This window comes from Alligator mississippiensis, chromosome 2 (assembly GCF_030867095.1).
Source record: "Alligator mississippiensis isolate rAllMis1 chromosome 2, rAllMis1, whole genome shotgun sequence".
In the NCBI taxonomy this organism is placed as follows: Eukaryota; Metazoa; Chordata; order Crocodylia; family Alligatoridae; genus Alligator; species Alligator mississippiensis.
This window is the reverse complement of record NC_081825.1, coordinates 181,323,868-181,338,745: the sequence shown is the minus strand read 5'-3', so window position 1 is coordinate 181,338,745 and position 14,878 is coordinate 181,323,868. Positions and strand designations below refer to the sequence as shown.

At 49.0% G+C, this 14,878-nt stretch overlaps 1 protein-coding gene and 1 non-coding gene across 8 annotated transcripts in view; one reads left to right on the top strand and one right to left on the bottom strand.

Moving 5' to 3' along the window:
• Nucleotides 1–8,877: 8,877 nt before the first annotated feature.
• TRNAA-AGC (transfer RNA alanine (anticodon AGC)) lies at nt 8,878–8,950 on the bottom strand. The gene has a single exon. It is a non-coding gene; the product is annotated as a tRNA-Ala (tRNA).
• A 612-nt stretch (nt 8,951–9,562) lies between these two features.
• The window catches only part of PPP6R3 (protein phosphatase 6 regulatory subunit 3), a 106,876-nt gene continuing 101,560 nt past the window's right edge, over nt 9,563–14,878 (top strand). For 5 of the 7 annotated variants that reach the window (XM_059722525.1, XM_014604221.3, XM_014604220.3 and 2 more), the window contains exons 1-2: nt 9,563–9,675; nt 12,687–12,825. In XM_059722525.1, the coding sequence (XP_059578508.1) occupies nt 12,778–12,825 (48 nt within the window). In that variant the 5' untranslated portion in view covers nt 9,563–9,675; nt 12,687–12,777. The remainder of the gene's footprint in view (nt 9,676–12,686; nt 12,826–14,878) is intronic. The other 2 variants (XM_059722527.1, XM_059722524.1) reach the window with 1 other exon arrangement.

Below are 14,878 nucleotides of genomic sequence, written 5' to 3'. Positions count from 1 at the left end.
CCCTTTGGTCATCAAGGTCACTTCCATGCTATCACAGGCTACCCTGTTGTATACTGTCAAGGAGAAACATGCATTGAAGTAGGGGTGGCCAGCCCGTGCAAGGTATGCCACAAGTGTGTATGGCAGGTGGCAGATCAGGGAGGGAGCAGAAAGCAGAGCAACAGATCAGGCAATGAGCACATGGCAGGGAGCAGAAAGCAAAGCAACAGGAGGCAGAGGAATGGGGATCAGAGTGGCATTAGGTGGCTTACCTTGTGGCATACCTGCCAAAAAAAGATTGGTTCCTATTGCGCTAAAGTATCAAAAAGCTGGCAAAGAAGTAGCGGGATATTTCAAAAGCCAAAAGAAAGAGAGAGATACCACTACTCATGCTATAAAAAATAAAATCTCATTGGGGGAGACAAACCATGTAACTTCTGTGGGACTCCTGATTTCTGGAGTGGGGTGGGTGGGGGACCTGTGACAAAACCCTAGTGTGTCGGGGTGGTCCCAGAGATACACTCTGGGTTAGTGTAAGCCTGTTGGCTCCCCACTCTGCTGAGTGGCTCTGCCCAGATTATTCATTTGCCCAGAAATCACGATTTTCTGCAGGCACCTTGGTGAAGTAACAGAAAAAAAAAGGATTTATTACACAACAGAACAAGTGGTATAAAAAAGAAGTGATCAATTTTTTTGACAACAGAGTATGGTAAAACACAACTGACAAAATCCTTGCCCTACACTCAGACTACTGCCTAGCCCTTGGAAGGATTCCTGTGAAAAATCTCCTGGGGTCAGCCTCGCTCAGTTGCAGCTAGCTCTCTCAACCCGGGACCTCCATTCCCCCTGTCCTCGCAGGAAGCCTCTCTCTAGCTACCCGCTAATGGCCTCCAGAACATCTTCCTACCTTCAGGGGTGTCAGACAACAGTGGTGCTCAACCTTTTGGTGCTGCGAGCCAGGTGAGTGGTACTGGGCCAATCCGTGGGCCAGATCTGGTCCTGCACACCATAATCGAACCCTGCTCCATTGGCCCCATGCCATCAGATTGGGGCTCTGTGCTGCATCTCTCAGCCCTGTACTGCCAGATCGGGGCCCTGTGTACCTCCTTCAACCCTGGGCTGCTGGATCAGGGTCGCACACTCTCTCTGCTTGCCTCCATGCTGCAGGATCAAGCCCTGCACCACTTACAACCAGACCCTGTGTGCCCAGATTGGGCCTCGGACACCTCTGTGTGCCAATCTAGTATGCTATCCAGCCCATGGGGCTCTCCACAGGTCCAGAAATTTGGCTGCAAACCAGCATTGCTGCCACCACTCCCTAGCCACCAAATTTTCAGACCCATGGGGAGCAATGAGGACTGGATGGCTTAGCTCCACAGACCAAAACTGGCCCATGGGGCAGGGACTGAGCACCCTGGCTCTAAAATGTTTCTGTCTATGGAGCCATGACACCCTTCCCCTAAAAAGTGATGATGCAGAAATTAGCCCTTAGGGCTACTTCGGTGTCATTGTATCTGGGTTCCCGTAGTGGGATAGGGCATCTGCTACTATATTTTCCTTCCCCTTGATAGAGCTGATTTCCATATCAAATTCTTGAAGAATTAAACATCACCGTAGCAACTTAGCATTGATTTCCTTTGTTTTATGGAGCCAGGCCAGTGGGAGAGAATGGTCTGTCAGGACCCTAAACCATAGACCAAATAGATAGCGCTTCAATTTTTTTATAGTCCATATGATGGTATAGCATTCTTTTTCCACCACTGAGTGGGTTTGTTTACACGAGACACTTTACTGCACGTTAAACTAATGTGAAGTAAAGCATCACCATCTATGCAAGTGCGGGACTTATTGCACAGTAATTAGGCTAATGCACAATTTCCTAGTACTAGGAAATATACGTACTAGATTAATGGCACATTAGCTACTGCCCAGTAGCACACATGTAGACTCTGACCAGAAGCAATTTGCTCCTGGTCAGCCTAGAAAGCAGGGTGCCATGGGGGATGGCGGGGGAGGAGGGGGGTGGGCTGTTTGCAGCTCTGGCACTGCTTAGCTCAGGCACGGGCAGGGAGCAGGAGCCAACTGGGGCATGCACTGTGTGGGTAGCGGCAGGACTGAAGGGACAGAGAGCTCCCCTGTCTCGTCAACCCTGCCACTGCCTATGCAGCACGCACCCCATTTGGCTTCTACTCCCTGCCCATGCCTGTGGGGAGGCAGGAGCTGAGCAGTGCCAGAGACCAGGAGGAAATGTGAGGGGGAAGCAGTGCTGGGGACTGGCGGGGAGATGCAAGAGAGAACCAGCACTAGAGACTGTTTCCCCCTCATGCCTCTCCCACCAGTCCTGGCACTGCTTACCTCCATACTTGGGCACCCCAAGCCAGTGCTGCCAAGCTGGGCTACGATCCTGAGCTCTGTGCAGCTGGGAGCTATCCTCTGCTCTAAGACAGCTTTCCTGTTACTCCATGCAGCTCTGGCCTGACCCCCCATGCCTCCTGCCAGCCTGGGGCTGGCACCCAGGGGAGCCCCCCCTGGCTGCTGCAGGGGGGCAGGGCAGGGCAAGCGTGCAGGAGCAGCCTTTGACTGAACTGCTCTGCTCCCATTGGGAGCAAATTTACTTCTGAAGTGCTTTAATGGGCCTGAATTTTCTTTGCAAAAACTTCAGGCACATTCATTGCATGTGTAGATGTGCCCAATATCTCTGCTCACGTGAAGTTTGGAAGCGTTCAGTCAATCCCAGATCTTCAGACAAGATGAGACCAGAATGGCCATCGCCCCTCCTACTGCACATAGCTATTCTCCATTTGCTTCTTGCTCTGGCTTTTCAAACTTGATATCCTGTAGCCAGCTCTTGCCATTGCAACACAGCCCATAGTCAGGTTGTATGATCCAGCCACCTGCAGGTTCCCTGGGGGCAGCTTTGTTTGCCTGTGCAAACTAGTTGATCATGCCCTGGCTTAACCCATCCCCCAAAGCCCATATGTGGTCTGCAAGTGCACGTAAGGAGGCTTTGCTGTAGTTCACATGTCTTCTTTTGAGCTATTCTCTCCCCCCAAAGCTGGTAAACGGGCTACAAATACATGTGCAGTGGTTCCTGGCAGTTGCTGGGGGTTCTTGCCAATTAAGGCTGCAGGATAGGTTGACTGTGTACCTTGTTTTTGCCATGGAGCTCTGCATATTCTGCAGTGCATGTAACAGTACAGCAGAGGCAAATGCAGGAGACTTTCTAGAGGAACTCTGTAAGACAAGATTTCAGGGTTCTCAGCACCTGGCTGCAGAGGTGTAGTTTGTACAGTGTAGATGAAGAGGCTGTATATAAACTGAGCCTAGGCATATAGTATTCATTAAGCTTGTCCTAAATGTAGGGTAACCATATTATTTCTAAAGAAATCCAGGATACTTTCCCTGCCAGTCAACGGCATTGCTGCAGGCAGAGACAAGTGGGTAGGGGTGTAGGGCACAGTATGGAGGAGAGGTAGACTGTCATGGTGTACCAGGTGGGTAAGCACTGCTGCTGCTGCTTCTATGCAGGAGTAAGGCAGGTAGACTTGAGCAGTGCCCACTCCGCACCTCCAGCCACTGCTCAGGAGGGCCCACATCAGGCATGTGCAGGCAGCAGCACTGGTGCCTGACTGCCCCCTTGTCTGGCGCACCATGCCACTATTCCTCTCTGCTGAACTGTGCCCTACCCTTGCCCACCTGCCTCTGCCTGCAGCAGCTAATTCTGGGACTTTTGCTTCAATTTTTACCAACTGGACGGGATGCTGGGAAAGCCTAGGGCTGTCCTGGCCAAAATGGGACATGTGGTCACCCTGCCTAAATGTGGCTGCCTTAATGAAGTGTCGGAGAAATTATTCGCTTAAGCTCCCAACCTGGAAAGAGAACACCTGCGAATACTCCTGACCTCAATGGGGCTCGTTTCCCAGCTGAGACTCAAATAAGCAGGAGATGAGGGTGTGGTCTTTTCAGTTTATTCTGCCGAAGGTCTCCCGACCTTAGAAAGGCAGAGGGGCCCCGGTTGCACTCTCACACACGTATTTATATTCTCTGGTTACATGATATTTCGCATGCGCAAAGCTTTAGCGGAAAATTACTAGTATTGCATGACTCTTCTTCAACCTGCAGGGTAAGACCAAATAAGGCGCAGGTCTGCCGTTAAGCTTGTCTATCATGCTTAGTTACTATGGGGGAAGTTGTGGGCCCCTGAAGGTACAGGCTGTGCTTCCCGTATTGCCAAAGGAAACCCCTTTCTCTGCGCACAATTTCTAACAGAAGACACAGTCTGATGATTTCTCCTATTATACACATATGCTGGGTCCCCAAAGTGCTCTGTATTATCCAGGAGGGATGAATGCAATGTCTGCCTCAAGTAGGCTGGGGAAGTACTGTAACAAGGGTAGTGCTGCTGGTGTACTGGCATTGGGTTCCTCCATATGGGGGCGGGGGCAGTAGCATAACTAGGGTGGAGCAATAGGGGCAACAGCCCCGGGGTCCTGATGGTGGTGGGGGCAAAAAACCCCTAGCTTTTGCCAAAGCCAAGTGATCAAGATAGTGGTGGCAGTGGCAACACTGCCCCTGTGTGCAGCAGCTACCATGCATATGCTGCCATGTTATTACACTGGTCTGGGGCAGGGGGGGAAGGAGGGGGCTTAAAATCAAGTGGAAGTAATGCTACATAGTAATGTGTAGGGGCTTGCTCTGTGCAAGATCTGCATGGGCAGCCAAAATGCCCAGCTACAGTTCAGGGCTGGGGTAGCATTCAAAGAAAAGAGAGCTAAGGTTGCTAGGCAGAGTGGGTATGTACCACAACTTTTGTATTGCTTGGCTATCAGTGGTCTGAGTCAGTGATACTCAACCTTTCAGCCTCTGGCCAGATGAGTGGCGCAGGGCCCATCTGTAGGCTGGATTAGGAACTGGGGCCTGGTACCACACCCTCTTTGCCCCCTGTACTGGGATTGGGGCCTGGGGTCCTGGCATTGCATCACCCTCTTTCACATGGCAGAATTAGGTCCCAGGGCCTAGTACCATTCCCTTCTGCCCCCTACATACCAGGATTGGATCGCAGGGGCCCGGTGCTGCCCTCCCATCTACCAGGATTGGGTGTTGGAGGCCTGGGCACTGCCTCCTCCCAGCACCCCAAAGCAGAATTGGGCCCTGGGGCTTGGCGCTGCCCCCACTCAGCCTTGCCCACTGGGATCAGGAGTCTGATCCAGTGCATAGGGCCTGGGGCCCCCACAGGTCTGGAGACTTTGCAGCAGGGGAGTGATGGCACCATTCCCCCACTGCCAAATATCTGGACCCACGGGGAGCCCTGTGGACTGGATGACATCGTGCCATTGGGTGGATATGGCCCATGGGCCAGAAGTTGAGCACTCCTGGTCTAGGCAATGGTACAATTAACATTCTGGAAGGGTACACGGCATTGTGGGTAAATTATTTCAGAATCGGTGAAGTTTTGGAGCCATAAATACACCAAACAGCAGGAAGAGAATATAACAAGTGCTGTACTGAGTCAGTCCAATGGTCCGTCTAACCACTTAGCCTGTTTCTGACAGTGGCAAGAGTGGATGCTTTAGAACAGGGGTGTCCAAAATACAGTCCAGGGTGCCTATCTGGCCCACTGGGCTCTGGTCAGGTCCCTGGATGTTAAGGAGCATGCCCTGCCACAGAGTGCAAGGCCATTTGGCCCCACTGGCCATGGCTGTCAGCACTGAGCTTGGCTCCACCCCCGAACCCTTGTTGTACCCCCAAACCTCTGTGTCTGCAGGACTTGTGCCCCTGGACCCCTCATCACCTCAAGATCCGCCACTGCTGCTGCCTTGAGACTCCTTCCTGTCTCTGGACCTGCAGTCAGCTTGGCAGCTGGCCCTGTGCGCCAGGCAGAAACCAGCTCATGAGGAGTCCCATCATCTGGATCTGGCCTAGTGCCCCAGGTAAATTTGACATCTCTGCTTTAGAGAGAAAGTATATGTACAGGATGTATCTAGCATAATCCATCTCCTGTCATACTCCCCGGGCATCCACAAGAGATGGTAAAAGAAACTGCAGTAAAGTCAGTGTTCACAGCTATTTTTTAATTTAAAATGAGAAAATAAAAAAAGACATAAACAGGAGAAAAATACTAGAAGTCCTGGCTAGCCATGTGTATGTACTTAAGGAAATAGTGTGTTTTTGAAGGAAAGAAAAAGGAGCAAGGGGTGTTCACTTCTGGATCTAATGCACGATTCCTCTGTGTACTGCGCTTAGCTTTATAGATGTGATGCACTGCAGGATTAGGCTTTTACCTTATTTTTCCTTATCTGCTGACTCTTTGAGAACAAAAGGTGAAAGCTGTAGCCAAGGCTAAAATTAGCAAGAATCTGAACTCTGATTCTTGGCTCTTGACTGATAGTTACTAATCCCATCACGGCTCTTTTCTCATCCATTTCACCAAGGCCTGAGTCAGAAAGGCATGTAAGCATGCACTCGGCTTAACACGTGCTGAATAATATGTAAAGCAAAGCATTATATTTAAGATCAGCCCTTAGCACTTTCTGTGAAGTTTTTTTTGACAATTCTCAATCCCATTTTCTTTGCTTTTCTACCATGACCTTGCTTTTTAGATACTATCCATTTAACATTTTGCTGTTTCTAAAACAGCTAATCAACTTTGGTATATTAAGCTTTGCTGTAATAAAATATTAGTCTAAAAATGAAGATAATACAGGCAAATTTGAAAGTACAAATTTATCCTATTAAGCAAGAATAAACCGCTTAAACATGCCACAGTCTCACAGAACATTACACTAACCAAATATATGTTTAAATGATATTTTATCAGACTGCTGTCTTGGAGAATAAAACTAAGACAAATAATTCTGAGGCAAAATTTCAAGCCTAACTTAGCAGCTGCTCAACTCACAGAAGATGCACCCATAACTTCACTTTTTCCTGCCTGGTTTGGATAGCATAGGATGTTTACAACAACTGTCTGAACCGCATAGATTTTGCTCCCAGAAATCATGAGATCTTTAAAGCATATATATGACATTCTGGTTCTTTTCATTTGCTTTCTGGTTTTTGAGACACTTCAGCTCTTCTTTATAAATCCACAGTGTGTCCACACCTTGAATACTGTGCCCAGTTCTGGTCCCCATTCAGCAAAAAGGATATAGAAGAAATAGAGATGGCCCAGAGAAGGGCAACAAGGACTATTAGTGGCATGGCAGTATGAGAAGGGACTAAGGAGGCTAGGCCGTATCAGTTTATAAAAGGGTGCTTGAGAGGGGGGACATGATAAAGGTTTACAAAATACTAAATGGCAAAGAGAAAGTAGATAGGCATTTATTATTTACTGTTTCTCACAACACATGAACTAGGGGTCCCAAAATGAAACTAGTAGGTTGTAAATTTACAACAAACAAAAGGAAGTTCCTTTTCACCCAGAGCATCATTCAAGTGTGGAATTCATTGCCACCAGATGTTATGGCAGCTGCCCCACAAAGGGAGGGGACAAACTGTGGGAGGAAAGGTGGATCATAGTATCATAGTACTTAGGGGCAGAAGGGACCTAAACAGATCATCAGGTCCAACCCCTTGCCCTGGGCAGGAATGGGTGCTGGGATCATGTCACCCCATCCAAATCTCTGTCCAGCCTCCTCTTGAAGACCCCCAGGGTAGGAGAGAGCATCACCTCTCTTGGGAGCCCAGTCCAGACCCTGGCAGCCCTAACTGTAAAGTAAAGGTGCTTCACATCAGGAGCTATTGAGCATGGGAATTAAGGGTACATACAGCCTTTGCATCAGAATTTCCTAGACCTTATGGAGGCTGCAAGTGAGAGAGGAGCTGTGGGAAAAAAACCCTGGTCATCCCCAGTTCGCTCTCCCTTTCAGCATCCACTCTCTGCCCGTGTGACACAGGAGACTGGGCAAAATGGACCTACAGCAGAGGTGGGCAATTATTTGGGCTGGAGGGCCACTTAAAGAGTTTCAGTGAACTGTTGTGGGCTGGGGGAGGTGCTGACATGGCCCAGCATGCTGGGGGGTGGGGAGGGGGGGAGTTGATCCTATTGAGCCCCAGGCTCTCCGCCCTACACCCACCGCCAGGGGTGCCAGACAGCGTGGGTGGGGGGTGGGCAAGGTCTCCATGGAGCCCAGGGCAGAGCTGCGATCCACTCCCCACCGTCCGGTGACGGATGCTGTCTGCAGGCAGGGATGTGCAGGTTGCAGATTGCGGCTGTGCCCTGGGCCCTGTGTTGTCACCGTCCCGTGATCCTGGCCTCCGGCCCCCACCCGCCTGCCTGACTCCCAGATGCCATTCGCTGCTCCTGTCCGCCTGGCCAAGCACATCCTGCCCGCGGGGGTGCTGGGTCTGTGGTAACCCCTCCTGCCTGTCTGCCCTCCCACTCTGTGCGGCACCCGCAGCAGCGAGTGCGAGATGGGCTGGCAGCGCCAGGCAGGCAGAGCGAGCGGCCGCTGCCAGGAAGCTGAGTCTGGCCGCCGGCCCTGCCTGGGGAGGGTGGGACTGATGGTGTGCACCACAGCCCGGGCTGCCCCCATGTGCCTGTGCTGGACTGGGCCATGGAACCCGCCGCGGGCTGGATAAAATCCCTTGGTGGGCGGCCCGCGGGCTGTATTTTGCCCACCTCTGACCATGCAATGGAGCCCGTGGCTTTTCATGGGGGTCCCACAGGGGAGCACCCAGTTCCCAGGAGCTTGTTTGCGCTGGCGAAGGGAGGGGGCTGCAGCTGCTTATTGCAGGTGCAATACAAGTCAGTGGGCCCTGAGGTGCCCCCGGCACAGGGAGTCCCCAGCTCTGAGGACTGCACTTCAGCGGGGGATTTTTTGCTGCTGAGCAGGGAGGTGAAGATGTGCCCTGTGTTGGGGGACGTGTCACCTGCGAGGAGGAAAACAAAAGCGACCATGGAGAATGCGGGCATCGATCCCGCTACCTCTCGCATGCTAAGCGAGCGCTCTACCATTTGAGCTAATTCCCCAACTGCTGCAAAAATCTCTCATGCGCGCTGATGTCATCATTGTTCGCGTCACGTGGTCACTCCCGTCCCTCCCTCTCTCAGGGCCGGATTAGCAACGCGTTGTTGTCAGGCAGTTTGGCCGCCTCAGCCGTTCTGAGTGGGGGGGGTTTCGTCTCCGACCAACTGGGAGGCGCGGTGGGCGCGGCTCTCTGGCGGTGGCGACGCTTGGCTTGGCTTCTCCCCCTCCCTCTCCCTCTCTGTCCTCCTCATTGGTCGTCTTCCCGGTTGGTGTCGCTCGCTTGCTGATTGGTTCTCCCGGGTTTATTTTTGAACGGTGTCTGCTGTTTCCATTGGGCCAGAAATCTGCCAGTCACGGTGACGTTTCGCTGTTGCTAAGGCGTGAAGGTGGGGAACCCAAGGCGCCCACCCCGATGCCCTCATTGGCTTGCGGGAGGCCGCTAGCCCGCCCCTGGTTCTCACTGAAACCAATGGTAGTTTACTCCATGCTTGATTGGCGGTCGGGGAAAACCCAATGAGGAGGCGAGGTTAACTCCACTAGCCAATGGGAGCTCGCGGGGGTGCCTCGGGGCAGCATGATTGGCAGGCGGGGTGACGGCGACAGGGGGGGGGGCTCGAAGGTTCTGATATGTCCGCCATCTTGGAGAGTCGGTGATGGTGGCGAGGGGCCGCGTTCCCGCCTGAGCCGAGGCAGCCCGGGGACCGCGCCAGGGGACGCGCTCGCTGAGGTAGGGGAGGCCCTGCCCTGCTGTGCCGCCCGCTCCCCGCCCCGGGGGCCAGTGTCGTCCTCCTCCCCTCCCTTCCCTGCGCCGGGCTGGGTCGGCCCGGGCCGCGGGGGGGGCCGCCGCCACCTTCCCCTCCCCCCTCGGGTCCGAGCGCGCCGGAGGTGGTGGGGCTGTCCCCTCCTGCCCCGTCCCGGTTTGTTTTGGCTCCCGCTGTCCCAGGCCCCCTCGGCGGGGAGGGGGAGGGGTGCTGGCGGCGCCGCCCCTCCCCCCTCTTCCCGCCCTCTTCCCTCTCGGGCACGTGACTGGCGCGGGCCCCCGCGGGCTCCCTCCGGAGGGAGGCGCCTTCCTGCCCCCCGCGGCTCTGGGGCTGCTGCCCCGCGCGCTGGTTCCCATAGGCGCCTTCTGTGTCCCCCTCCCCGCGAGCAGTGCGGAGGAGGGGAGTGGGGGCCCCGGGGCCGGGCGTCTGGTGGCTGCAGGAGGGAGTGAAAGAGGGTGCTGGGTTCAGATGGGCACCTAAAAACCCTGGGGGCAAACCCTAGCACCGACCTGCCTCGGTTTCCTGCTGAAGGCAAACTTTTTCTTGGCTTAGTTCTCCCTCCTGAGGAAGCCGGCAAGTTGCAGCTGGCTAGAAACCAGCTCTGGAGTTGTTACTGTTTCAAGCACTAACTTTATGCTAGGGTGGCTCTTGTTTATAGAGCTGAGTGGTCACTTATCCACGTCACTTTGCATGTGGGGCCATTGACCAGTGACTTTTGTAATCTACATAATGTAGCAGGGGCCCCAAAAGTCCATTTGTCTAGTTTGTTTTGCCCTGGCTCAGGCTTGTCATGTATTTTGGTTTCTGCCTGCTGCTGGAAAGGCTGTATTTGATCAGGGCAGCTCACAGGCCTGGGGTCCTTAACATTGTCATGACCACTCCTGGGTTTTGACTTTTGGGGTTTGTTTTTTGGCTTTGTTTTTCAAAGCTTTGTTTGGGTCTTATCTGGAGCCTGACAGTTTCCCTTTAACTCTGAGTCTCCCTTCAGTGGTTTAGGATATTTTCAAAGTCCTTAAGTGGATTGGAGCTCTAAGGCTCTCACCTTCCCTTGTCTTGCTAGCAGATTAGATCAGGGTAAAACAAGTGCAGTTGTCTTTCAAGATGCCTGTTCCTTTGTGTTGAAACTCTTTCTGGGTGCTTAGTGTGAAAGGTGTCAGAAATACCAAGCTCCCTTTGAATACGTGGTAATATCTTAGTAGGAGAAGCCTGTCATGCCTCTGATTAAAAGTTAGTAGCAAGAAAAATTCTTGGGAATGCCCCATGAGAGACAGCAACCTCAACCCTGGGGATTTTAATCTCTAATGCTATTCTAATATTTTAAATCCTGAATGGAAAGAATCAAAGTTATACTCTGTTTTTTCATTGATAAAGAAATGCAAGTAAATAGTTTTAGCAACTGCTTTTCTAGGCTCTGTTGTTTAGGTTACAAATGTTGTGTGTGTGTTTCTTCAGGAATGTTTAAAAAATTGGGAAACTTTTTTGTTTTAAAAACAGTTCTTTCTTAAAGGGACCAATTGAGAATGTCTTTCCATGAAACATAGTTCATGTACTTTCCTGTATATAATTATTTTGTAGTTAGTAAGTTTTGAATTGAAACTGCAGTTTTGGGGATTCTTAAAATTTTTAATGGGTGCCTGACTCTTCAAGCTTAGGATTAGAATCATGTGTAGTTTAGGCTGAATGTGCATGAAGCTCAGCACTCACACGATCATTAATTTCTATCTGTCTGTAGGTAGGTAGATAGATATAACGTGTTATAGGATCAGGCTTAAAACATGAAATGTCTTTTTCCCTTTAATTTCTTAAGAGACCTTAAATTACAGTGATTTGTTTCCTGCATCTTTAGGGCCCTTTTGAATATAAATTACATCTTTTCCTTTTTGTTTTCTTCATGAAAAGAAATAGTTTGCATAAATCATAATCATTATCGTACTACCTGGGTACTTAAAGTAGCTTTGCATTTAACATTACCTAAAGTTTTATTTTGGCCAAAAAACTGAGTAGCTGGATTACAAAGACACTTCAACTACAGGAAAATACCTGGTTAGGTTTAAAACGCATGAGATTAGAAATTTGGTGAAATTCATAAAATGCAGTTAAGCCACCTAGTCAAGAATGAGCATGCACAACGTATTGTAGCCTAGGAATAAGTGAGTCAAGTTTATGCATGGGTTAAGCCTACTGTGTTTTAGGTTAACATTAATACCATTTAAAATAAAAAAGCCACTCTGGATATCCAGGAGCCATTTTGTAATTTGTAATTAAAAATAAACTTGCCCATTTTCCTTGAAACTGAGAATCGATAGGTTGACACATCTTTATGTTACTTAACATGACCTGGAAAGAAGTAGTGTGGAGCTTGCTTATAGAGATTTGTGGCCTGTAGAGCATTTTCTGCTTTGTGGGTTTTTGTTTGGTTTTAACTGAAATGATTCTTTAATAATCCATGTAGTGGTGAGAAAATGAATGAAATCGGAGGTGACCAACCTGTGGCATGAATGCCAGAAGTGGCACAGGCAGCCTCTGTATGTGGGGCACAACGACTCAGGGCGGGAACAGGCAGCACAGCAGGAGATAGGATAGGTAGCAGAAAGTAGAGCAGCTGATTGGGTAGGGTTGGGGGATTGGAGTGACATTCAAGGAAGTTATGGGGCTTAACTTGTGCAGCAGCTGTCAAAAAAAGTTGTCTCCTTTTGAGTTAAATGATTATCTCAAGAGGTTGAGCAGTTGAAATAAAGGGATTTCTAGTCACCTGGTTTTAAAGTTAAGTGTTAAACCAAGAGTTTTAACAAAAACAATTTGGGGAGCAGGTTTCTTTATGAAAGATTGACATCTTTGCCACTGGAATTTAGTTTAGCTTAGAATACTTGCATTGAGTGGCTGGCACAAGGACAACCTGCACAAGATCAAAATAATAATCACAAGGGGGAAATGCTTTGGAGAACTGTCTGGTCACTTTCCTTTCCTTCCATTGAAGCTGTCCTCTTTCATGAAAGTGGTAAGAAGCCTTGGAGTACTGTTTAACTCAGCAGTTAGCCCAGAAGACCAGGTGGCATCAGTTCTGAGAAATGCCATCTTCTAACTCCAGCTTCCCAGGGAACTTCATCCCTTCGCAGGTAAGGATCTGGTCATATCCATTGCTATATCTAGATCTGAAGGTAGAAGCAAAACCAAGGCTTCAGCTTGTGCAGAACGTAGCAAGCATCCCATCACCTTAATAGAACAGACTGCCATCAGTGTATCCCTCTGTGCACTGGATCCTGATGCTTCAGTTATGGTCTGTGACCCATTACAATGACTACTGTCCCCTAAAACAACAGTTTGAAAAGCTCAGATTAAAACATCTGCTGGACAGCTGGAGATGATCCTTTTTTCAGAGTGATTGGCTGTGGAATGAGCTTTCAAAGGAGGCTAGACTGACTTGGTTGGACCGCTTTACAGGTACAATGCAAATATATATTTTTGACAAAGCTTTCCCACAGTAACAGGATAAGGGAAGGAGAGAAAATGCCCTGCACATCTCAAAAAACCAGAGGACTAAATAACTGAGCAGTCTTGCTTGATGTTCCATGTTTTATTTTTATTTGCATTATTTAGAGAGAGAGAGAGATACTGAAAAACCTTTCGGACCTCTATCAGACAAAAATGAATGTATACAAGCACAAGTGTTTTGTAGACCATGTTTCAAACAAATTTCGTGTTGCACCTGAGAGCTGATCCTTCTTTCACAGCTCTAAAAACCCATAGTCTGCCAAATATTTAGCACAGTGAGGACCTGAACATACCTGTGGCCTAGCACAGAATTTTCATGTGGATGAAATTAGCAGTAATCTGGGAAGTTTGCTCTAAGGGAAACAAGAGCAGTCAAAGCAAATGTATGGTTGGGCAGTGTTGCACTGTCTTGGCTCTGAATGGGAGAAGGCTGGTGTGAATTGATGATGGTTTGCCTGTTACTTGTGGGAATATTTGTTTATTGGATTGGAAAAAAATATTGATTCCAGTTGGGCAACAAGGTAGGAGAACTAGGCTTCTGGTGTAATTCCCTTTAGGTAAGCTTTGGTAAATAGCTTCTGTGGTGTCAGAGCAGTCTTGAAAATGTGCGTATTAGGAGGGTGAGTTCCTGACCAGGTTCTTCTTCTTACCCATTGTTCCTATTTAGATTGCTCTCAATTTTTCTTATCCATGCCTCTTAATGTGTCATGCAAAATCTTTCTTAAAAGTAGGTGATAACTGGTGTCTGAGCTGGCACGTGCTAACAGTGAGGGGGGAAACTGTCCAGTAGAATGCTGACAATTGAGAACATGGTGCCAAAAATCACCTACATGGGTAATGGGATAGAACTCTGAAATGGTATTACAATATTCTGGCAAAAATGGCACTGCTAATTTTAGAGGCATCGCATCATAGAGCAGCCAGCATCAGGGTGATTGCACCAGAAACATTCTTCTTTTGAAGGCAGGTCTGTAATAGAAAACCATTATTGCTAAGGAAAAACAACAACCGATTAAGAGACTAGAAGACCTATAATTTAGATCTGAAAATGCCTAAATTTAGGCATCTTAGCAAAATGCCTGTAAAGGAGCATACCAGCCTGCAAGAACTTTGAAGAGTATTAACATGAGCAAGTGGAAGGAAGTGTTTAGGATAAAGGAACTTGCAATCAACTAAGGAAAAATAAACACTAAAAGCAAGAAATGCCTGATAGGGAGGCTTTGTGACTTGATGGTTACTCATGTGAAGGGAAACACTGAGCACATCATTACTTGAGTCACTTAAAATTGGACTGGACCAAGCACACTAAGAAGCAATTGTGTATTAGTAAGGAAAAGGAGTAGACAATCTATCTTTTTGCTGTGACTTGTTCTGTGGAAAATGGGATTGCATGAGCAGTCTGACAACATGCTAATTGTGCAGCAAATTTCTTGTGATCTATTAAAGAAATAGAAATAGTTCTGAAGTAGTTGATCTTGTTCTAAAGAGCAAGCAATTCTTATATTGGGCTTGGGTCCTGTGCCACCTGATTATCACCACTTAGGCAAAATGGGATGTTGCATTACCTTTATTGATTAAACTAGAAATGTAAGTGTTCCATAGCTTGCCAGGTTCTACTGGGCTTGTTCATCCTGTGTTGGAGCATGGCAGCATTTGTACTTTTTAGATTTCAGAATT